The sequence below is a fragment of the Trichechus manatus genome, unplaced genomic scaffold, assembly GCF_000243295.1.
Source record: "Trichechus manatus latirostris isolate Lorelei unplaced genomic scaffold, TriManLat1.0 scaffold00047, whole genome shotgun sequence".
NCBI lineage: Eukaryota > Metazoa > Chordata > Mammalia > Sirenia > Trichechidae > Trichechus > Trichechus manatus.
This window is the reverse complement of record NW_004443983.1, coordinates 1,612,158-1,637,972: the sequence shown is the minus strand read 5'-3', so window position 1 is coordinate 1,637,972 and position 25,815 is coordinate 1,612,158. Positions and strand designations below refer to the sequence as shown.

At 35.8% G+C, this 25,815-nt stretch overlaps 1 protein-coding gene across 2 annotated transcripts in view; it reads left to right on the top strand.

Annotated features, from left to right (window-relative positions):
• HSD17B4 (hydroxysteroid 17-beta dehydrogenase 4) overlaps nucleotides 1-25,815 on the top strand; it is a 118,302-nt gene that overhangs the window by 40,827 nt on the left and 51,660 nt on the right. For both annotated transcript variants that reach the window (XM_004376966.2, XM_023731935.1), the window contains 9 exons: nucleotides 2,660-2,751; nucleotides 4,822-4,846; nucleotides 7,056-7,184; nucleotides 10,160-10,260; nucleotides 13,070-13,306; nucleotides 15,774-15,825; nucleotides 18,199-18,270; nucleotides 19,333-19,436; nucleotides 24,725-24,790. In XM_004376966.2, the coding sequence (XP_004377023.2) occupies nucleotides 2,660-2,751; nucleotides 4,822-4,846; nucleotides 7,056-7,184; nucleotides 10,160-10,260; nucleotides 13,070-13,306; nucleotides 15,774-15,825; nucleotides 18,199-18,270; nucleotides 19,333-19,436; nucleotides 24,725-24,790 (878 nt within the window). The remainder of the gene's footprint in view (nucleotides 1-2,659; nucleotides 2,752-4,821; nucleotides 4,847-7,055; nucleotides 7,185-10,159; nucleotides 10,261-13,069; nucleotides 13,307-15,773; nucleotides 15,826-18,198; nucleotides 18,271-19,332; nucleotides 19,437-24,724; nucleotides 24,791-25,815) is intronic.

The following is a 25,815-nucleotide window of genomic DNA, read 5'->3' as shown; positions in this document are numbered from 1 at the left end:
TGTTACTTTTTGTGTGTAAACTTTTTCAAGGGTTTTTACAATAGAGGTCTCATACAATATTTGTCCTTTTGTGATTGACTTATTTCACTGAGCATAATGTCCTCCAGTTTCATCCATGTTATGAGATGCTTCACAGATTCATCACTGTTCTTTCTTGTTGCATAGTACTCCATTGTGTATATGTACCGTAATTTGTTTATCCATTCATCTGTTGATGAGCATCTAGGTTGTTTCCATCTTTTTGCTATTCTGAACAATGCTGCCATGAACATGGGTGTGCATATGGAAGATATCTTTTTACAGCTGATTTATTCCACTCAGGATCCAAACTAGGTCCACAGGCATTTTGTTATTATATCCCTTAGGTTTTCCTTAACACATAATATTTCCTCTGCCTTTAAAAAAAAAAAAAAAATGGAGCCCTGGTGGCACAGTGGTTAAGTGTTCAGCTGCTAACCAAAAAGTTGGTGATTTGAATCCAGTAGCTACTCCTTGGAAACCCTATGGGACAGTTCTACTCTATCCTTTAGGCTCTCTATAATTTGGAATTGATGGCAGTGGGTTTGGGTTTTGAGGTTTTTTTAAAAAAACCATTTAGTTGTTGACAAAACTAGCTCATTTGGTCTGTAGACTATTCCTCATTCTTGGTTTGGGTTGCATTTATACTTTACTTTTGTGGAAAATGAATTGACCACGTATGTGTCTGTATATGGCTTATCTCTGGACACTCTGTTCCATTGATCTATATAACTGTCCTTTTACCAATGCTGTATTTGATTACTGTAGTTTTATAGTAAGTCTTGAAATCAGGTAGGTCTTTGAAAATGTAAAATTTTAAAGGTGATTTATAATGTATGGTTTGGAACCTATGCTATTTATTTAGTTATGTAATAAATAGAATACTTGACTAGTGGAGAACTGTGTTTAGTTTTTGATACTCTGGTCTTTAGATATTTCTAAAAAGAAAATCTCAACAATACTTTAAAAGTAGTTTTTGTGAAATGGTACAAAACAATTTTTTGTACAGGATTTGCCCTTTCTATCTGACTGCTTTTAAGATCTTCTTTTGTGTTCTGTTTTTTCATTGATGTATCTGGGCCTAGACTTCTTTTATTTATCCAGTCCCTGGGTGGCACAGGACTGGTAACCTAAATGTTGGAGGTTCAAACCCACCCAATGGTGCTGCGAAAGAAAGGTATAGTGATCTGATTATTGCCAAGAAAATCCTATGTAGCAGTTTTACTCTGTAACACTTGGGGTCGCCATGAGTTCGAATTAACTCGATAGCACCAAGTGTTTATGCTTGGCTTATATTATGGTTCCTTGATCTTTGAACTTATGGTTTATGTTTTGTTTAGCTTTATAAGTTCTGGAAAATGTATAGTCTTTATCTTTTAAAATATTACTCCTCCATTTCTCTTCTTTCTACATGTGAATTAGGTATATGTTAGATCTAATTTTGTCCTTTATTTGTCTTCACTTCTCTTTCACATTTCTGTCTTGTCTCTTGTATTGAATTCTAAGTAGTTTCATTAAATATGCCTTTGTTAATTCACTCTTCATCTGCATCTAATGTAATATTTAATACATCCTTTGCATTTTTGGTCTCAGGAATCTTCCTCTCCCCCTCTGCCAAATCTACTCTGCCAATTTATTCATGATAGTCTCTTGGTGCTTGTTTACCATTGTGATTGTATTCTTTATTTTCTGAATCAGTAGTTAGCTTCTGTATGTAATATATTTTACAATTGCAACATCTCTAGTCTATTGTAGTCTAAATCTATCTTTCTTTTGACTTTTATATATTTTTCTTTCGGAGCTTCTCTTTAATTTACAGGGATTATAAATGCTGTCTTTGTTACTCTGTCATGTTAATATCAAATTATATTTCATCATTTCACAATCAAATTATACATTTGCTCCTTTATAGATTATAAGGTATAGTCTCAAACTGTATCTCATTTGAACCACTTGGTGAAATAGGCAGGGAAAGCATTCTAATTCATTGTGATGAAGAAACAAGTCCATAGTGGTTGAGTGAGGTGCTCAAGGCCCTAAATTGCCTGTGTGGCAGGGTCAGCACTAAAATCCGGATTTTCCTAGTCATGCTGTAGTACTTTTCTGCTCTCCTAAGCAACTCATAGAAAGTATGCAGTAGGAAAATACTTCCGCACACTTTCTTACTCATCAGTGATGCTTGCAAGGCCCATTTCACATCATTATCTTACTGCCATTAGAATTGTCAAGGTAGTTTTGTAGTTCTCTAGTTTCTGGTTAAATAGCTGGGACAGTAAAGTCGTTTTGGGAATAAATGGTACCCAAGTTTCTCATGTTACATACAGCTTTGCTCATCGGTCTTTGCCTAAGCAGCTCTAAGGTTTCATCTCTTAGACAGTATGTTACCCATCTCAGAAAGATGCATCTGCTGCTTCCAAGTTTAGAAGCTTGAGAGAGCTTCGGGGATGTGTCTGGTGGGGTAAAGAAGTTTTCCCTTAAGCTTTAAATGTTACAGTAGTTATGTATAATTTTGTTACGGTTTATTTAAAAAAATCTCTGAATTATCTATAATTTTATAAGTAAAAGTTGGGGAAGTAAAATGATTGATTAAAAATTTATATGTTCTTGTTCATGAACTTCTTTTTTTTGGTATTTATTTCAGATGTTCTAGAAGGCCTGAAGCCAGATTATGTGGCACCTCTGGTCCTTTGGCTTTGCCACGAGAGTTGTGAGGAAAATGGTAGCTTGTTTGAGGTATTCTGCACCTTCCTGCTTCTTCCTAAAGCAATGTTTGTGTAATTAAATATAAGAAATGATTAAAACGTTAGTGTTTTTACAATTACTTACATTTGTAAAAATTTGCACCAGTTCACATCGCTTGTGTTATATTTCTTTTAATATTATGTATATGTTATGATTAAGGAGCAAATGTTAGCTAATGTCCTTTTTTGAGAAAGTAATGTCCTTTTTTGAGAAAGTAACAGCAACTTCATAAATTCTGTGTTTCCTTAGTTCTTCATTTCTAATATTCTTACCAGATAAAAATGTGACTGGTTTAATATCTTTAGTCAAAGGTAGAAAGTCTTACTTGGTTTGAGAAGCTGAATGGTTAAGTGGAAAGATAGAGTATGAGGTTTCGAATCAGTCCTGCCTGGTGTTGAGTTTTTGTTCATGTAATTGCTGGCTTGCTGGGATATTGGGCAAATTAACCTCTGAGCTTGAAGTTTCCTTGAGGGTTGTTGTGTCAACTAGAAGTCATATTTTTAAACCCTTAGCATAGGTCCTATTACATAGCAATCATCCCCAATTTTAACTATCATAACACTATAATCTTTACAGAGGAGGGAAGATTAATAATAGCATCTGAAGCTCAAAATTTGGCCCGACTCTCTTTCATTTTCTTAAGGAATATTTTTTAAACTATTTATCTTTTACAATGATATTTATTATTAATTCTGTGAGCAAAAATAATATATGTTCTTTTTAGAAAGTTCCAAAAATACAGGAAAGTATATAGAAGAAAGTAAAAGTCGTCTATATTACTACCATCCAGATAAAACTTAATATTTTTATGTATTCCAGTCTTTGATATGCATTATACACAAATAGTCTTTTCTTAAATATGTGTTTTACCCACACACACAAACACACAAGTAAGACCATGCTGTAGATGAAGTTCTGTATGTTGCTATTTTCTGTTAATTTATCATGAACATTTTTAATGACTCATTTGGCATGCAAGATTGAGAAAATATAGTAAGAGTTGTATGTAATATATATTAAAGATTATAAATAAGTTGCCACTTTGTGAAGTTCTGATAGAGATCTAAATTGGCAGATACAGATTTTTTGGCTTAGCTGGAGCCCTTGCTTCTAGTATGTGCGAGGAGCTTGCAGTTTGTATCTTTATTCCCAGATTATTATCAAAATCACTCTTGATTTTATCTACTTTGCATCCAGACTAATTGAATCTATTATAAAAGATGTGGGCATATTAATGTAAAGACAAAGGGTAATAAAATGCCATACCCTTGAGCCTAGAGCTATTTAGATGTATGCTGTCTCTTGATACATTTTCTTCTGTCATATTCATGTGGAATTCTTGTGGTGAGTTCTGGCACACTAATTGTGCTGCTTGAAGATACGACAAACAGATTTTACTTCTGTCAGACATTTTCTTCTGAGGATTTTTTTGAATGACCTCTAGAAGAAATTACAGAGATATACAGGTTTATCTTTCTGGATGGCAGTTAATGTATGTGGTCATTTGCCTTTTCTCTGTATAAAAAACATTTCATAAATGACTATTTAGTTTATTAAGTAAAATTCTGGTTTTATTTGGCTTTGATGCTTTTTTATTCACTGGAACTTTCTACAGGGACATTTATTTTGAGCCCATGACGTGCTAGGCAGTTGTACTATTTATATTGGTTAACTTTCACAGTAACCTCGTGGAGTGTGTATGTTGTCCATAATAATTTACAGATGAGGAGACTTGTGTTTAGAGAGGTTAAATAATTTGACCAGGATCACACAGCCAGCAATGGGAGAGCTGGTATTAAATCTTGGTCTCTTATATCAGAGTCATGCTTTTTTAATACATGTACTGCTACTACATTATGCTACTTTATGTTTCTACTCTGATAACATGAACATTGCAAAGTCATGGGGGCCAATGGACTTTTGTAGAGCTGTATTATTTTCGTTGGTTGTCATCTAACTTTCTAGTACTCCCAGTGAGATAGCTGCCTTTATTTTTAATTTAAAGAATTCTGTTAGTAATTTCACATTAGCAGATATAACTTTCTCCCCTCTTTTTTCTAGGTGGGAGCAGGATGGATTGGAAAATGTAAGTCACTCAGTTTTTGGTTTACCGTATGTCTCAGTCATCTAGTGCTGCTCCAACAGAAATACCACAAGTGGATAGTTTTAACAGAGAGAAATTTATTGTCTTCACAGTCCAGTAGGCTACAGGTCCAAATTCAGGGCATCAGCTCCAGGAAAAGGCTCTCTTTCTGTCGGCTCTGGAGAAAGGTCCTTGTGATGCCTCAGTCTTTCCTCGGTCTAGGAGCATCTCAGTGCAGAAACCGCTGTCTGCTCCCAGCACTGCTTTCTTGGTGGTGTGAGGTTCCCATGTGTCTCTGCTTGCTTCTCTCTCTTATATCTCAAAAGAGATTGCATTAAGACTCTAATCTTGTCAACCTCATCAGTATAACCTCATCACAGTGATAGAATTTACAACACATAAGGAGATCACATATATCTCATCATAGTGATAGAGTTTACAACACATAAGGAAATCACATCAGATAACACAATCATACAATACTGGGAATCATGACCCAGCCAAGTTGACAGATATTTTTGGGGGACACAACTCAATCCATGACACCGTAGATTATTTTAATATCTTTAATCTTGTCTATCCAGTTAGAGCTGGGTAAGGATCTTGTCAAATGCCTGATCGTTGGATCCAATGCATGCATATTCAGTCTTAAATAATATTATAGCAACAGGTATTCTAAAACATGGCAATTGTCCTGCCAGCCTTTGGCACCTTCAAGAGCCTATCTGTTCAGTATTCTCCCCACAAGCAGTCATTATTCAGACTTGTCCTGCCTTGTTCAGAACTGGCTGTTCCTTCAGACAGCAGTGTCTGTTTTTATATTGATGTTTGTTTTGTCATGTCATTGGCATCTCACATGCTTGTTCTTGCTATTTCAGCAGAGAAGTGAGTGGGAGGGAGGGCTGCTTTTAATAAGACGGGAAGATCCCTATCCTAGATGGCATAGTGGGCAGGTTCTCCAAGTCTCTCATGCAATTCTTTTCTTACTTGAAACATGAGATACCAGAAGGAGACAATGGGAAATCAATTAGACAACTTTCTGGGACAGAAATTACAGCTACTTTATGGAATTTTTTCCTGTTTGGTCCAAGAGTAATTCATTTGGCATCAACTCTCTCCTGCTCCATATCTCAAACCTTTGTGAACTCCAAATTGGATAATTGTTTTATGCTACTTTTTTTTTTTAACTTGCGAAACTTCCAATCTTACCCTAATTCCAGTTTTTAGTAGTTGGCTGCTGTTATCAGAATTAATCACAATTAATTTTTTAAAAACTTGCCATCACTAGAGGTCATTGTCACAACATGATTATTGTATAGTATCAATATTTTTTAGCATTAATGGCCATTCATCCTGGTTATTAATGTAACGTGTATTTCTCAAGCATCTTTGACTGTTTTATGACATCCATTTAAGAAAGGAAGATCAAGTGTTGCAATGAAAGCTGTATCTAGTACTGGATAAATAGAAAAGCTCTAGATGCAGGCATTTCTGTCATTCCCCAAGAGAAATTTTCAATCTAATAATCATCAAGCTACTGTATTTAAATAAGGTTACTAGTAGGGTTATTTATTGCCCTGGCTTTTTAAAAGGAAAACAGTGTTTTTATTTTTCCTCTTGGACTTAAATGTGAGTCTGTGCATTCTGGTTGGCTTCCTGTGGAAATGGAGGAAGAGCAAAGAGAGGAAAGGGAGGCAGAGCAAAGGGAGGAAGAGGGAGAACTATTCAGGGCTACCTGCTGTACTAACTTTGTGTTAACTGGAGTCTTTGACCTGTTATCAAGTCTAATCCTCAGTTTGCTTTTTAACCGAGTTCTGTTCTGTCTTAATTTTATAAATGAGGACAGGGAAGTATATTACTTGAGTGATCTGTGGTCATGAAGTTAGTCTTTTGGTGTGATTGTATATAATTTAACTTTTTCTGATTCAGCATTCATTCTACTACTAATAATATTTGTCGTAGTCAGAGGAGGATTTTTTTCCCTTCAGCGTCAAGTATTGTAAAAAATTTTGACATTATCCTAATGGGTTATGTTATTTTAGGAAAAATGCATTTTAAGGCATGTAGTAAAACATGTTAAAATTTAGAATCTTCCTTTTTTAATTACCTTTTTTCTTGAAGTTAAAAAAATTCAAGGGTCTCTTATGCATTTTCTTTTCTGTCTCCCTCTTAAATTATATGCTTAATATCTTAGTTTTGTTTCTTTAATCAGTACGCTGGGAGCGGACTCTTGGAGCCATTGTAAGGCAAAAGAATCAGCCAATGACTCCTGAGGCAGTAAAGGCTAACTGGGCAAAGATCTGTGACTTTGATAATACCAGCACGCCTCAGAGTATACAAGGTAAGGAGAGTTCTAAGTCAGTTCAGTCCTAGTTGGGGAACCAGAGGCACAAGCGTTCTTTTCTGTTAGGATGTTACTTTCTATTTTAATTGTGGTGACTTAGACACTTGAATCATCCACAGCATGTTTCCTGCTCTGGTAAGTATTAGGACTCTTAACATTGAAGATAATTGTGTCACTCCTACTGTCAATTTTTCAGCTTTTTTAAAATCTAAATTTTTTGGTATATGCATGAGGTATTTTCCCATCTGTGTTGAATGCACCTGCTCCACATCCGATGGTTGGTTTCAGAGTCTTCCATTATCTAACCATAACCTCCTTATCTGACCTGATTTTTCTCTATTTCCCAAAATGCTTATTTAAGTCTAATTTATTCAGGCTCAGCTCTTTTCTGCCCAGTGAATAGATTTTGCTTTGTTTTAGGTATAGTGCCTTTACTACTGTTTCTCTGTCTTTCTAACTGACCCCTTCCTTCTTTTATTGCCTCTGCAAATCTTAGTGCTTCTTTAGAGAAACTCAAGGCCCAGATATTCAACAAAGCATCCCCAGATATTCTGGGCTACGTTGGTCTCTCTCTTAGCTGAACTCCAACCACATGAGCATCTAATCATAACTGCTTTCAGCTGTTTGTGTTTCATGACTACAGGTTTCTTAACTGCACTACAAGTTCCTTTGCGGGGCAGAGACCATATCTTGTATGTGTTTCTTTTATATCTGGTAGCAGCACAGTGCTGGACTCATAGAAAGGATTTCATAAGTGCTTGCTGAATTGAATTATTGAATTACCTGTGGTATTCCACAGGAACAGGTAGCCAAATAATTAGTCACATACTTACTTACATGTACATGTAACTTACATATGTATACGGTATGTGAAATTTAAAAGACCTTTCTGGGAAAGATCATGAATCAGGGTCATTTTATAGAGAAAAGTTTTTTTTTTTCCCTTTTGGTAATTTTATATTCAAAATTTGGTACAGAATATATCTGAAAAATGACTGTTAATTTTATTGCCTTTAATGACACTTCCCTGCTTGCTGGTGCACTCATTGAAATCTTCTTTGTGCTTTTTTTCAATCAGATAATAACACAAGTGTTATATCATAAATGGTGGCATTTTCTGCGTTTTATATTTTGTTGAGATAAAATTAGTCTGTGAATACCAGTCACCTGTTAGTGAAAATGAATGAAGGAAAAAAGGAAGAAATACATTAAAACTTTCTTCTGATAGCAGAGTTCCACTTTATTGCCTCAAAATTATTAGACTGTTATAAAAAAAGAAGCTAATTAAATAAATATGATTGCAAATGAAAAGATGTTGTTGTTGTTAGGCGCTGTTAAGTCGGTTCTGACTCATAGCAACCCTCTGCACAGCCGAGTGAAACACTGCCTGGTCCTGCGCCATCCTCACAATTGTTGTCTATGCTTGAGCACGTTGTTGCAGCTGCCGTGTCAATCCATCTCGTTGAGGGTCTTTCTCGTTTTTGCTGACCTCTGCTTTACCAAGCATGATGCCCTTCTCCAGGGACTGATCCCTCCTGATAACATGTCCACAGTATGTGAGATGTAGTCTCGCCATCCTTGCTTCTAAGGAGCATTCTGGTTGTACTTCTTCCAAGACAGATTTGTTCATTCGTTTGGCAGTCCATGGTACATTCAGTATTCTTCACCAACACCACAATTCAAAGGCATCAGTTCTTCCGTCTTTCTTATTCATTGTCCAGCTTTCTAATGCATATGAGGCAATTGAAAACACCATGGCTTGGATCAGGTGCACCTTAGTCCTCAAGGTGACATCTTTGCTTTTCAACACTTTAAAGAAGTCTTTTGCAGCTGATTTGCCCAGTGCAGCGCATCTTTTGATTTCTCGACTGCTGCTTCCATGGGTGTTGATTGTGGATCCAAGTAAAACGAAATCCTTGACAACCTCAACCTTTTAAATTGTATTTTAAAATAGTATTTTAGTAAAAATACTAAAGATACCTCTAGTATTTGAAATACAGTATAAAAAAAAAAAAGAGAGAAAGATCATCTTCTCTATACAGTTCCGACTTTCTAGAGCACCTATTTCTCATTTTGCCGTTGAAGGACTAGATCCTAGAAAAACTAAATAATTGGCTCAGGCTCTCCTGTTTAGCCAGTGTTTGAGCCAAGAATTAACTCGGGTTGTCTATCTGTAAGTACAGTGCTTTCAGCCTATACCAAGGTACCTTTCAGTTAAGTAGCCTCCCCTCTAGGCAGCATCCGTAATGGGGTGGTAGAAGGAGGATTAATAGGCAAGATGTTTCTCTACCAGTGTCACCAGGAATGACAGATATCCCTAGTCATCTCAGACTCTGTATTTAGTTATGGTTTTTTGTTTGAGTTCAGAAGGATGGACCTCCATACCTCTTGGATTTGTTGGAAATGTCCCAGAGCCTGCTTTTGGAATCCTGTGGCTTATGTGGATGCTTCATGAGCCTTCTTCATCAACATTTTAGACCCCAGAACAGCAGCTTCAGATCCCTGTCTGGAGTCAGTGGTCATGATGATGGTTTTCTCTGAAAGAACTCTTAGTAATATCTTCAGAGCTATTACTTACATTGAGACTGGGGCTAATCTTGACATTGTTCCATCTCAGGGGGAGAGTTGGGAGAGGGGAGGAAAATCACTTGTCCCTCCACCAAACATAGTTTACATGTCTGTGGACAAGTATCCCATTTTACAGAATTATAAAACAAAGATATTGAAAGGCTCAGAACCCTCTTAGAGTCAGCTAATGCTTTGTTTTCTGTTGAAGATACCCAGTTATCTTGGGTCTATTTCAAAGTCTTTCACAGTTTTTTCCTACAGTGTCCTGATGCACATTCAGTTTATAAGTACCAAGAAGGTTCTGCAGCAGGTTTGCTGAATGTTGTAGGAATAATAATCTAGCATTTTGTAGCTTTTCTTAGTAACGCCTTTAACAAACGCATTATTATTATTATTTATTTTAGAATCAACTGGAAGTATAATTGGAGTTCTAAGTAAAATAGATTCAGGAGGAGTTTCGACAAATCATACCAGTCATACAGCATCAACAACCACATCAGGATTTGTAAGTAGGAAAAGAACTGAAAGCTTTTGCTTTCTCTGGAAATGTTTTCTTTTTAAGATACAGTCATTCTTTTTCAGTCTCTAATAATGGATGGAAAGCAGTAGCAGAGGTCGTTTAAAACAGAGGATTTATTCAGAAATCATTTATGATTGATTTCAGAACAAGGCTGATTCTGACAATACAGGGAGGTCATGATTGTTGAACCACATGAAGAGGTCGCTTGGGATGAATTCTAAAGCTGTCCAGACTGCTTTATTTTTCTTTTCAACTACACCCTCTTTCTCTTTTCTTTCTGAAATGTACCAGGCTTGTCTCTCCCCTAAAGGACAGACTGTCTTGATAGGAGAGCAGGGCAGTTGGGTGTGTTTCCAAGGCCTTTCCTAGTGCGGTAGAAGAATGGAAGTTACCCTACTCAGCTTCTTCTTGTGGCTGCCCTGAATGATTGGGAACAGAGGTGCTGAAAACAAAGTCTGGCTTAACATGAACTTTTGAAGGGTAAAATAAAGAATGATCTTTACTTGCAGGTAATTTTTAGCAGTCTCCTGTTGGGGCTGTGGTGAATCAAGGTAGTTGCCTGACTGGTACTCTAACCACTTCCTTTTTTTTTTTTCCCCCATTACTGTTTGGGAATTATCTCAGGGAGGTAATGAGTGGATACCTCTGCTTGCTCTGCCTGTTCAGCTTCCTCATACAGTCCTCCTTCTGCCCATTCGTGTTTCTTTCTCTTTTCAAGGTTATCTTTAAACTGAGTTTAAGTAAGTTTCAGTTGTGTGAAAATTTGTGGGGAAGGGTTGGCCACACTATATGATGTGTGGAGGGTTATATGCTGTAGGCTCTTTGTTGTGTCTTTTCCCCATTCACTTAACACACACACAAGGTTTTTTGTTTCTGTATTGAAAATGCCTATAATCAACAAAACAGAAATGTAAATAATTCCAAAACATTTTCTTCACATACCAAATGTTATTTTCTAAGTTATTTAATTTATTGTTAAATAGGAAAGATACATAACTTTTCATAAAATAATGTACTAAATAGTGATATGATGTAGATGAGCATAGTTAAAATATTGGATGGAACTTCTGCTTTATCTTCAATGCAATTAGCAAGTTTTTTTTTTTTTTTTAAGCATCATTGATAATCCTAGTTTATTCACTATTTTTCTAACTTTTTAGAAAAGGATATTTATTTTAGTGGCTCTTTTGAGTCATTTCTTTTAAGAAAAGCATTAATACAATACTACATTTTGGGAATATTTCAACATGGCTGCAAGTAAGAAGCCTCCCATTGTGTCGGTAATTCTAATAGAATTGTGGCTGTAGCTCACATGAAGTTAGCTGATTTTCATAACCTGTACTTTTCCTTTTTTTAATTGTAGTACATAAATAGTAAGAAATAAATCATTTTTATGGCCCCCGGACACCCTTTTAGCTCAGTGGTGTAGTCACTCCCGAGGTTCACCGTTCAGCCTGGGACTGGAGAGCCCCATAAAACAAAACGGGACTAATGAGGCACAGCAGTCCAGGGACAAGGATTAGAAGGCAGGAGGGGACAGGAGAGCTGGTGATAGGGAACCCAAGGTTGGGAAGGGACAGTGTTGACATGTCGTGGGGTTGTTAACCATTGTCATAGGGCAATATGTGTACTAACTGTTTAATGAGAAATTATTTGTTCTGTAAACCTTCATCTAAAGTACAATTTAAAAAAAAAAAAAAAGAAAGCAAGCATTTGCCACATTAGATTCTGGTGTTTTGTGACCCAGGGCAGGCATATTGTTATTGTGTGTTGTCAAGTTGATTCCAACTCATAGCGACTCGATAGGATAGAGTAGAACTGCCCCACAGGATTTCTGGTATAAGTTGGAATTGACTTGATGGCAACAGGTTGGTTTGTTTGTCTGTTTAATTTTTACGGGCGCAGATCACCAGGTCTTTCTCTTGCAGAGCCACTGGTGAGTTCACACTACCAGCCTTTCAGTTAGCAGATGAGCACTTAACCATTGTGCCACCAGGGTTCCTTGGTAAAGGGCTAGATAGTAAATATGTTAGGCTTTGTGGGCCATGTACTGTTTCTGTCACGTATTCTTTTGTTCTTTTTCTTTTTAACCATCCTTTAAAAATGTAAAAGCTGTTCTTAGCTTGTAGTTGTAGTTTGCCAGCCCTGCTTTAGAATAGAAGTGATCAGTATATTGGACATCTTTGTTTATTAATCTAATATGTAGTTCACACATTAGGTAGTAATAACATCACCAGATAGAAAAATACAACATCCAGTTAGATGAAGGATATTACTGGAAAGGAACTACAGGTAAAATTTCATTTTAACTAGAACCATTATGAGGCAATCTAATTTACAAGCATTAAGCATTGTTTTGCTCATCAGTTTATGATGAGTTTTATATAGTAGATCTTATGGAGCAATTTACTATCCCTATTTTTAACAAATTCATTATTTAGATTTTTGGGCAGCTAATATTTGCTGAGTTAGTAGGCTTTCACCGTTAGAGGCAGTACAGTTGAAAATGAGACGTACTGTTTGTTAACAAGAAGCAAACAATAAAAAAAAAACTTATGCGTAAATGAAGTCCTTTTCCACACATTATATGTTTGGTTGCTATTTTTAAAAATTCAAATATAGTGAAGCAATTATGCTGCTCCGTCAAATTCACTAAAATGGCATCCGATTCACATCTTTTCAAAAGCAAAACTAAGTATGTAAGCAGTTATAATTAGTTTTGGAAAGTTGAATTTCAAAGATTTGACAAAAATGATGTCAGTGAAACTAATCATTTTTTATACCTTTCCCATAGGATGGAGCTATTGGCCATCAACTTCCTCCGTTTTCTTCTGCTTATACTGAACTGGAAGCTATTATGTATGCCCTTGGAGTGGGAGCATCAGTCAAGGATCCAAAAGATTTGAAATTTATTTATGAAGGAAGTTCTGATTTCACCTGTTTGCCTACCTTTGCAGTTACCTTAGCTCAGAAATTTATGGCGAGTGGAGCTCTAGCAGAGATTCCAGGGCTTTCAATCAGCTTAGCAAAGGTATGCCTAATAGGAAACCTTTTATTTATTTATTTTTTCTGTGTGTTTAAATATGATTGATAAAAGTCACATCATCTATCTATCTATCTATATATACATACACTTGTATAGCTATATATGTATATAGAATTATAAAAAAGTTTATAGTGGTTCAGGAATAAAGATTTAGAATTTTTTTTTAAGAATAAAAAAGATGAGACTTAGTTTAAAAGACAAGCAATAAGAGGAAAATAACAATTATATACAGTCCCTCGATCCTGACATAATGTGATTAATCTCTCTCTGCCATTTACTTACCATTTGATTTAAGGTAAATAACTTCTCTAAGCTTCAGTTTTCTTATCTGTAAAATGGAAATGATAGTTCTTACTTCATGATACTGGTGAGGGAGCAAGCCAGGTATTTGAGGCATAGACAACAGGTATAAAAGACCCTGAGGTAGGTGCGTCCTTGGCTTGTTCTTGGAACAACAAGGTGGGGGCCAATATAGCTGTAGAATGAGCAAGAGGGCAGTGCTAGGAGAAAAAGGCCTGTAGGTCATTGTAAGATTTTACTTTAACATGGGATGTTATTGTAGCACTTTGAGCTGAGGAGTGAAATAATCTTGACTCTGTTCACTTACAGACTCTGTTCACTTGCTGTGTGGAAAATAGATTGTGGGGGAGCAAGCATGGATGCAGGGGAAACCAGTTAGGTGTCTATATTACAGTAATCTAAGCACAAGGGCTGGATATGAGGGTGAGGGAAACAGGCATCAAGGATGAAGATTTTTGGTCTGGATGACTGGAATGGTATACGTGTATATATACTACATATAATTAATTATATAGTAATATTTAGTATGTATAATAGTCACATGTAACATTATTACATATAATAAAAATGTAAATATACACTTATTTTGGGGTGGAGGTGATCAGGAGGTTGATTTGGGGCATGTTTGAGATGGCTATTACACATTAAGTGGAGATGTAAAGTAGGGAATTGAATATATGAGTCTGGCTTTTGGGGGAGTGCTCTAATTGATGCCCTTAGCATTTAGGTGATAGTTAAAGCCATGGGATTAGATGAAATCACCTAATGTGTGAGTTTGACTAGAGATGAGGCTTTTGTTTAGGGGCCCTGCAATGTTTAGATGTTGAAGAGATGAGGAGGAACTAGCAAAAGAGACTGAAAAGGAATGGCCATGGAGGTAGGATGAACACTAGCAGAATGTGGTATTTGAGGTGTCAGGTAAATAAAGTGTTTCAAGGACAACTATGTGAAACTTCTGAGGTGGAGTATATTTTACTTGGAGTAAGGTTTAGGTTATCAGCCTGGTGATAGTTGTTGAATCATAGAGCTATAAGGTGATTGGTTTCCATGACTTTGATTGGAGAACCCATTTTCTAGAGGATTGATTAGCCCACTCCTGTGCTGAATCTATGGGAGCACATTTTATTAGTGTATTTGATGAAGTTGAGAGTAAAGTGAGAAGTACGTGCTGGGAAGTTTGCTGTTTCACTACTTTCCCGTGGTATTTCTTGTATGCCATTCTTCTGTTTGGATAATGTAAGTGCCAAAATTAAATGTTTCATAATGTCCTCTCAGAGTGGGAAATGATAAGTAATGTTCAAATTATGAGGCTGGGAATGACAGCCATCTTGGAATATGAATCCCGGTCTTCCCAACCTTGAGTTTCCAGGTGGTGTGACTCAGTGAGGGAGTCCTTTATTTGCCCTCCCATCACCACACCCCTACTTTCTTTGTGTATGCTGAGGAAGACTGGAGATTAAGCTGTCCCACTGCAGTTGTGATTTGGATATGTTGTTACATCTTGGTTTTCCTGTCCTATTGTTTTCTACAGATACTTGGTATATTCTTGCTTTGACACATTGAGATTAAGTGGCTGTGAAGTTATACAGTGTCCTTAGTTTAGTCTTTATTCATAATTGGCAAGATATTATTTGAAGGGAATGTTGACACTGCTTGACAGTGCTTTACCCTGAATGAGGTAGTAAGGTTTATCTTTGTTCTTTTAGTTGAGTCATTTGTATTTGGTTTGTGTTTTAACAATTTAAACTACTAGCACTGGCCCTATTTGTTCATTTCTATTCCATGTATTTATTGGATGCCTAGTATGTTCCAGGCACTGTGATAAGCACTGGAAAATATAGCCTAGGTTAGCACCTCCATTGGCAAATAATCCATAATTATCAGTCAACAAGGATTTATGAATGCCTAGAAGGAACACAACTGTAAGATACCTTCTGTATTCCAAAAGAACTAACAGTCTTTAGATTTGGGGACTGGTTATTTCTGAGTCACATGATTAAGAAGTAGAAACCAAACTGAGACAGATAATTTGGGAGAAGTAGTGATGTGAGCATGTGAACAATGTGATGTTGTCACTTGTGATTAACGATATCCACAGTCAAATTCTGGAAAAAGAAAGTCTGCTAATAAAATTGTGCTTACCGTACCGTAGAGTCTTCATGGGGAGCAATACTTGGAGTTATATAAACCACTTCCCAGAACAGGTGAGTTCTTGATACACTAATTCCATAATCATTCCATAATTTTATTTTCTGATTAACCTTCCAAACTGGATCAATATGTTAAACTGGCATAAAGTGACCTAATAAAACATATCACGAGTTATTTAGGTACATGTCAGCCATTGGGGTAGATTGATGTTATAACTAGTACCTATTTTGGTTACCTCAAACTTTGTCCTTTAATAGTTTTATAATAAATTACTTTAAAATGTTAATATTTTATATCTATTGATGTATGTGTTATTAACAACTGAAAGGAGCATTATTTTCACGTTTGGGATTTTAGATAGTGATTGTGCACAATCGGTTATGATTCCTATGATTATGGGTCTTTATTCTTTTCTCAGGTACTTTTCTTGGTGCTTATTGTCTTAAAGCAAAAAATTTTAAAAGACACAGAATTTCTTATAATTTTTCACCTAAATTCTCTGAGTGAAAATAAAACCAAACCGGCCTTAATAATCATTTGTATTTTCCTTAGTAATCTCTTACTTGTACAGTAAAGCTTCTGGTTTTATTTGTCTCTATAACTTGATGTCTTTGTTTTCCAACTCATGTTGGAATATTACCTAATTATACACTGGCCATATAAGGTGGTAAAATATAACAAAGGAGTGTTGATTTACCATTTCACATTATATAAGGTAGAGGTCAGCAAAGAGCTAGAATCTTACTTTAATTTTTTCCTAATCCTTTTTATTTTACTAAAAAAATTATGAAATTTTTATTGCCTAAGGTTGAATAGCTTTATCTCAGTGTTATGTTACTGCATAAGTTTTTACAAAGCTCGTTTTTATCTGAGTCAGTACATAGTTTGTGGTGACTGTGTAATCATCACGTATCTCCTGGATACTTATGAAGTGTAAGGCATTGTATTAGATTATTAGGTCTTAGATTATTTCCTAACCTTACTGCATATCAGAATTTCCTGAGTTATTATGTTACCTGTTATTTTTAATAAAATATGGATTCTGGACCCCAACCATAGAGATTATGTCTGTGTGGAGTAGTGGTGGTGGTGGTGGTGTTGGGAAGAGCAGTTAGTTACACTGTCAGTTTTGGATTTGGGGAAAAAATCACCTCAGACATAGTATGGAGAATGTTTTAGAGTTGGCTAGAGTGGATATGCAAGTACCCAATTAGACGTCTGTTGTGGTAGTTTAAGTGAAACGATGGTAGCTTGGATTAAGGTGGTGGTGGAGGAGATAAAGTGAAATTGTGGATGAAAGAGATATTTAGGAGGTGAAAGTGACAGAACTCTGGATTTCATCCCTGGCTTCTCTTTTTCTGTTTCTCACATCTAGGCAGTTACTAAGTTCTTTGATTCTCTCCCTTAGATATATCTAGTATCCTTCTATTCCTGTCCACCCCTACTTCCTCTTCTATGTTTTAGTCCACCATCATCTCTCACCTTCTAAGTGTTCTCTCTGTCTCCATTCTTGCTCCCCTCAGGTCCATTCACCTCACTGCAGCCAGAATGTTATTTCTACAGTGCAAATGTGCTTTCTACTTCCCATTTAAAATTCCAAATGTCAATACATATTCTTCAGAATAGAGCCAGATATGTCAACAGTTTTTAGTATAATCTAGCTGGGTGGCAGAAATGGTTAAGTGCTCAGCTGCTAACCAAAAGTTAGTGGTTTGAATCCACCCAGAGGTGCCTTGAAAAAAAGACCTGATGATCTACTTCAAAAGATCACAGCCATTGAAAACCCTGTGGTGCACAGTGCTAATATGACACACATGAGGTCACCAATTTCTCCTCTTCAAGTTTTGCCACTTGCTTACTCTCAATTTTATGAGTCAGGGATGATGCTTGAATTTCTGGCCTGGGTAGCTATGTAGATGGCACCATTCACTAATACAGGAACGGAAAGAGAAAAGCAGGTTTTGAAAGAAAGATGGTTAGTTAATATCCAGAGAATAATAATCCACTAAGACACACCAATTAAATGATTGGAGGAGTCCATAAAAGAACCGTGTGATTAGAAAGAGACACTGTCTCAATGAAACCAGCAGAGTAGAGAGTTGAGAAGGAATGAGGTCAGTGATATTGGTTGTATGCTCAACAAATGTTTGTTGGAAAAAAGAGACCAGGAGGAGATCATTGACACTGCAAATTGTTATTTTTTAAAATCTAATTTATCAGAATTACTGATGTTTCCAACTTAGTGATACAGGTATTTTGATTGCTTTTAATGTTGAATAATATTTTTTCTGAGTTCAGGAAAATTATTTCAAACTGTAACATTTTAGTTTTGCTGAACTTACAGTGGAAATTATTTTAAATTCTCTCATGTCTTAATATAATAATTTATGGTATTTAAAAGTCTATTATTTTTTCTTTTCCTGTAGGAAAATTAAGGTGTGAAGCACATGTTGCTGATGTCCTAGATAAAGGATCTGGTTTATTAATTCTTCTAGATGGTAACTCATTTATAGTTCTTATAATAACATTGTTAGATTGATAAACTTTGTATGTAACATAATACTTCACCATAGAAATTTATGATTAAGTTTTTACTTATTTCCTAATTTGTGAAAAAGCATGGTAAGCATTCTAAAAGTTCATAAACTTTTTTAGAAAAAGGGGTAGGAGGAGAGGAGGGACATTTCAGGGAATCTGAAACAACATAACCAGAGCACAGAGGTGAGATTTTTGGCTTGTAAAGAAAATACAGAGGAGAATTACGCTGTTGGAGTATATTTTTAGCAGGAAGGAATATATAGACAGCCTTCAATTAATAAACAGGCTTTATTGGTATTCTTTTCTATGTTGGCTCTTTGGAAGTTGGAACATATTTGACCACTTAATCACTTTATAAATGGCAGTTAGGTTTGTATCTTTGCTCATTCAGCCTGCTTAACTCATAATGTGGTTTAAATATCATAGCCATATTTTATTTGCAGTGGAAAAAAGAGAAGACTATAGTATTTTAATAAATGTTGAAGTAATAATTAAATATAAGCTAAAGATGACATTGTTTAAGATTTATTTATTTTAAAATTTAAAAACAAATGAAATAAATACTTATTATAAAACATTTTGGAAATAAAGAACAGAGTGGAAAATGTAAATTGATATTTGGAATATAGGCTTTATCATTTCATTCTAAATACATTGGAGGTTGTACTGTATATGCTGTTTTGGAACTTGCCTTGTTTTTACTTAATAATATATTGAGAATATTTTTGATGTTTGTCAGAGACTGGTGGTGCATATATTAAAATGAATATATTCCACTCCAGGATGTGTGGCCAAGAACCTCTCCCCTCAGCTCCCTTTATACCCTGACTTAAAAAAACCTGTTGTCGTCAAGTTGATTCTGATGCATAGCGACCCTATAGTTGGACATCTTTAAATTACAAAACCCTTTCAGTAATTGGATTTTATTTTTGGAACTTCTGAAAATATTGTTGAACATATTCTGGTTAAGTAGTTATACCCTTTAATAATAACTCTTTTTTTTTCTTTTATTTACTTTTCAGTCTATTCATATTCTGAGAAGGAACTTATATGTTATAGTCAGTTCTCTATCTTCGTTGTTGGCTCTGGAGGGTTTGGTGGAAAACGATCATCAGACAAAGTCAAGGTAAGCCATCACTTTATTTAGAAGCAAAATATATGTGTAGTTAGGGATCCTTATCTGTATTTTGAACTTACCATGTTATCATATGTGTAATTTCATAGAGTAGGATAATCTATTCTTCAAAGCAGAATGTGTTCCTTGGATTTGAAGTGGCATTTATGTTTATATGTACATATATAAACACACACACACACACACAAGTATATGTATATAAAAACGTAATATATAACATTTTATATATAGAAAAGTCTTGCTGAATTAAGTATAATGTAACTGAGATAATTATGACAGTATTTGTTACTTTCTTGTATAAGCTTTGTAACACCCAAAAGTCTTTAGAAAAAATCACAAGTGATCTTTGTATAGATTAAAATCTTTATTAATTAAATGACTTGAGTATTTATCTTGTGTAAGTCAATTTTAGGTAAAAGTGGCTGAGAGGTGTAGGCTCTCTTCCTTCATCCAGCCCCCATTTGTAGGGTGGAAGCTCTTGTAGGCAGAGTAGGCTAAGATTACTGGGACCCCATTCACCCTTGTCCCAGGTCACTCGTAGGGTGGAGGTTTCATGCTGGGAGAGGCAAACTGAGAAGACCAGAGGCTACCACCCCTGCCCAGTACCCTTCTCATAAAGCAGGGGTGTCTTATAAGAGAAGTGGACCATTATCTCTACCCCCATCTCCGCAGCAGTGGTGTGGAGGTTTTACCCAGGGGAGAAGTAGGTTTTTATAACTAAGAGCTCTGAATCTCTTCCCGAGGAAACTCAATTGTTTTGGAGCAGAGTATGGGAAGTTCACGTGTAAGGGTACTCTTGAAAACGATGATTTTAGTGGCAAGCAATTAAGAAGAGGCTGGTAGCTCCATGAGAACTACAAGATAATTAGCCCATCTAGACGTTTACAAGGGAGAGAAACAGACAGCCAAGAAGAACCCCTCTGAGATCAGGGCAAACGTCAAAGACTGGCCTCAAAGACTACCCCTGCAGAGAGGCCTGAATTTAATTGGAATAGACTGTGGAATAGGTTAGCGCCTAGGTCATTGTCAAAAACAGTGGAGCAATCAGCTGTCAATTAGTGGAGGCCAACAACTGGATATGATAACAAAAGAGTCAGAAATTTAACAGAGAGATCAGGGAGAATTAGTCAAAGAGAACCCTGCTAAAACCACTGTCATGCCAGGGTGACTACGTGCATGCCTAAGGCTGAGCTCTCTGGAGTGCCATCAGAAGCTACTCACTCTAGGGGAAGCAGATTTCACTAAAATAGTGTAGCGAAGTCAGTAATCAGGTAAACAGCAACAAGCCCTGGAAATGAGCTTGAATTGAATTGAATTGAATGGGCTAGAATTGCTCAGGAACGGTGTGTGTCAGGGTTGTAGCCTTTCACCATACTTAATCTATATGCTGAGAAAATAATCTGAGAAGCTGGACTATATGAAGAAGAACACAGCATCAGGATTAACACAGCATCAGGATTTAAGGAAGACTCATTAACAACCTGTGATATGCAGATGACACAACCTTGCTTGCTGAACGCAAAGAGGACTTGAAGGCCTTAGTCATGAAGATCAAAGACTACAGCCTTCAGTATGGATTACACCTTAACATAAAGGAAACAAAAATCCTCACAACTGGACCAATAAGCAACATCATGATAAACGGAGAAAATACTGACGTTGTCAAGGATTTCATTTTACTTGGATCCACAGTCAACATCCACGGAAGCAGCAGTCAAGAAATCAAAAGATGTATTGCATCGGGCAAATCTGCTGTAAAACACCTCTTTAAAGTGTTAAAAAGCAAAGATGTCACCTTGAGGACTAAGGTGCACCTGACCCAAGCCATGGTATTTGCAGTCACCTCATATGCACGTGAAAGCTGAACAATCAATAAGGAAGATCTAAGAAGAATTGATGCATTTGAATTATATTGTTGGCAAATGATACTGAATATACCATGGACTGCCAGAAGAACAAACAAATCTGTTTTGGAAGAAGTACACCCAGAATGCTCTTGGAGGATGGTGAGAACTTTGGGCATGTTATGAGGAGGGACCAGTCCCTGGAGAAGGACATCATGTTTGGTAAAGTAGAGGGTCAGTGAAAAAGAGGAAGACTCTCAGTGAAATGGGTTGGCACAGTGGCTGCAGCAGTGGGCTCAAATATAGCAACGATTTTGAGGATGGTGCAGGACTGGGCAGTGTTTCATTTTGCTTTACACAGGATTGCTGTGAGTCGGAACGAACTCGATGGCACCTAACAACAACAACATCTAGAATTGCTAAATATATTATCAGAAATGTTCTGTTACCAATAAAAAAAATTACAATACATGCAAAGAAACAGTGTGTCCTATGGAGAGAAAAACACAAAACAGGCAACAGAAGTTGTGTTTGAGAGGGTCCATATGTTGGACTTAGCAGAAAAAGACTTCAGAGCAGCTATTTAGTTCAAAGAACTAAAGAAAACCATATTTAAGGAAACAAAGGAAAGTGTGATGACAATGATTCATCAAATAGAGAATATCAATAAAGAGATAAAAATTATAAACAAAAAACTAAATGGAAATTCTGGAGTTGAAAGGTACAATAATGGAAGTGAAAAATTCACTAGAGGAGCTCAACAGTAGATTTGAACTGACAGAAGAAAGAATCAAGAAGCGTGAAGATAGGTTGATTATACAGTCTGAAGATCAGAGAGAAAAAGAACGAAGGAAAGAAGAAAGAATGAAGATCCTCAGAGAAATGTGAGACCTGTTAAGTGCATCAACACTCACATTCTGATTCAGAGAGTATCAGAAAGAGAGGAGAGTGAGAAAGGAGCATAAAAAATATTTGAAAAAATAATGACTTTGATAAAAAACATTAACCTGTATATCCAAGAGTCTCAACCACCTCCAAGTAGGATAAGTGAAAAGAGATCACACCCAGATACATCATAGTAAAAATGTTGAAAGCCAAAGACGAAGAGAAAATCTTGAAATTAGCAAGAGAAAAAAAGACCCATTACTTACAAAGGAACCCCAGTAACATTAATGGCTGACTTCTCAGTAGAAACAACGGAGGCCAGAAGACAGTTGAGATGACATATTTAAAGTACCGAGAGGTAAAAAAAAAAAAAAAAATCTGTCAGGTCAGAATTTTATATCCAGCAAAACTGTCTTTCTAAAATGAAAGCAAGGTAGACATTCCCAGATAAAAACTGAGAACATTTGTTGCTAGTGGACCTACCCTACAAAAAATACTAAAGGAAGTTCTTCAAGCTGATAATAAGTAACCACATATTGTATAATTCCACTTATATGAAGTGTCTGGAATAGGCAAATTTATAGAGGCAGAAAGTAGATTAGTGGTTGCCAAGGGCAGGGAGTAGGATGAAATGGGTTGTGACTGCTAATGGGTAAGTGGTTTCTATTTTGGGGAGATGAAAATGTTCTAAAAAAAATTGATTGTGGTGATGATTGTACAACTCTGTAAATATATTAAAAGCCATTGAGTTGAACATTTTAAATGGGTGAATTGTATGGTATGTGAATTCTGTATCAATAAAGCTGTTAACAAAGGCAGTATTAATACAATATGAAAACATGTCTTGGACCCTCTCCCCCGCTTTTTTTTTTCTATTCGCCATCATTTTTTGCCTGTATGTGGGAAAATTACCTTATCAGTTATTAGATGATTATTATTTATGTGAAATTATATGTCAGTATGGAGCCCTGGTGGTGTAGTGGTTAAGAGTTCGGCTGCTAACCAAAAGGTCGGCAGTTCGAATCTACCAGTTGCTCCTTGGAAACCCTGTGGGGCAGTTCTACTCTGTCCCGTAGGGTCGCTATGAGTTGGAGTCAGCTTGACGGCAGAAGGTGTGGTTTGGTATGTATCAATCTGTAGATAGTCACAAGTCATTAAGGACCCTATCATGGCCTATACACTACACAAGCATATATAGCACCTGGTCTGAATGAATGGCTTGAGTATGCTATCTTCACTCTTAAATTTTTTAAACTTTGAGTGAATGTGTTATATTAGGAAGGGAAGAACACAAATCTGAGGCTCTATTAGATGTAGCAAACAACACTCTATTGGATTTGTTTTTCCTTTTTGAAATCCATTTTTAATATTGGGGAACAATGAAGTGTTGTGTACTTATCAAGGAATCTAAACTAGAGCTTGTGCTCTAGATACTTCTTTAGATATTATTATAATTAAACAGAAATTTTTCACTTGTATCATTTTTTGCTTTAAGAGAAAATAAGTGATAATACTTAAGTCATGGTGAAGCCCTATGCTGTAAACTGGTTGCTGTTCTGTTAGCAGTGAAACTATTACAACAACAGTGGCCACTTATCTTCATGGCCACAACTTCCAATTGATTTTGTGGAATAAAGGATACTGAAAAAATTTTAAAGGGTACTCAAGACCACTTACCTGTAGGTTGAAGAATGAAGTCAGATCCCTAAATATCACACCTTCAAAACCTAGTGGAATGGACTGAAAATAAGTAAAACCAGCAAAAAATACAGTGGATGCAACTGAAACAAAGGGGAGGCATGTAATTAATGGAACAATCTTTGCAAAACAGCAGCCACAGAAAGAGAGAGACTGTTTAGTTCTGTTTGTTTTTACAAGCAGCAGCTTTCCCCATGATATTTTATTTATTATCATGTTTATTTTTCTGCATTTGTGAGGATAAATTTGGGAGTATATGTAAGCTTGAGACTTTAATCATGAAAAATTAGTTTCTAATTCCTTAATTCTTTGAAGGAATAAGAGCTGACTTTGTTGTAGAAAATTTAATAGAGGAAAAAAAAGAAAAATAATATAATTTTGTCTGTATTATGTACTAAAGTATCATAATCAAATTTTTGTAGTGAGTTTAAAATATATTATTTTGTTAAGAAGGCAAATTAAAATAAGTAGAGATCCTAAGAGACCAATTTTAAAGATTAAATCAATTTAGGTATGAATTGTGTGTCTAACTTTTACAGTTAACATCTTTTCATAGGGAAAAATATCTTTAACTTTTTTCTACTTTCTGACCTAGAGAATGGATCTGATTATGTAATTCTTTACATTGAATAGAGTCATTTCAGATAAAACATAATGTAGATGAATTGGTTATGAAATTTTTAATGTCATTATCTTCTGAACATAAAATATTTAAAAAATTACCATTTTACTCAATTATTAGAGTCTATTGTATTGAAGCATGGTTATTTATCAAATACCAATTTGGCTAAAGAGAATAACAATTACTTTGTTGGTATTTAAGATTCAGTATATAATGTCTTTCGATTTCAGGAAGCGGCAGCCATACCTAATAGACCTCCTGATGCTATACTTACAGATACCACCTCACTTAATCAGGTAAGATTGTATTTTTGAAAAGTGATGTGTCCACTTGACTGATACTTTTCTCTTTATAACTCTGATACACTATAATTTTGAGAATCCAAAAGTAGTGTCTTTCAACATAATGGAAATAAAGACATGTTTCCTGTAGCTGGAATTTATTCTTTCTAAGTTCTTGCTTATCTATATTTTTCTCCATTAGATATCAAAAGAAAATATAAAATGACTTTTCATTAGTCAGTTCAGAAAGCATTATGTTTTGCTGGTGATGGAGTGCTTGCCTTATAAAGAGACTGCTTAGCTTAGAGTCAAGAATTTTACAAGCACCTTAGAGAGCAGGGAAAAAAAGAGTTCAAAGGCAAGTGTTAGTCCTACTTTCCTTTATCAGGAGAGAAATCTATGCCATATTTGCTTGAAACTAGATTATTTTATGCTAATTTTCGAGGACAGGCAAAATACGGCATCTTAGCTGTAGGTGATTTAATTTTTTTTTGGCCTAAATAATTTGTTTTCTGGTGGGGGAGATAAAATGCCCTGTCAATCCACAAATTCTGTGAGCACAGTGATTTATTTAAGAAACAAAAGGCAACCATGAAGATAGAAAAGTTAGTTTTTGAGAGACCTAAAAATTCCTTTCTAAGGTGGCAGGGGATTAACCAAGCAGTTGGAGCCTGGACTCCTTTGATCTCAGGAATTATGCTGTGAAAAGCATGAATGATAGCAAATTATTCATAAAGTTCACTTTGTTTGTGGATTTTTTTTCATTTCTTTTGTTTTGGTAGGTTTTTGTTTTTGCTGAGACTTTATGTTTTTCCTCTTTATTTTTATGAGTATGTTTGTTAACCTTCTTTGTGGTTACCATGCATTTTACCCTTATCTTTCTAAGTTTGAAGCAGTCTATTATTACTTGGTATCACCTTGCCTTCCTCTCCATTAGAAGGTTCTATACCTATGCTGTTTATTCCCTCTTTTATTCTGATGTTGTTGTCATTTACTGATTAAATGCTCTGATTCCCTGTTGTATTTCTTTTGGTTTTGGA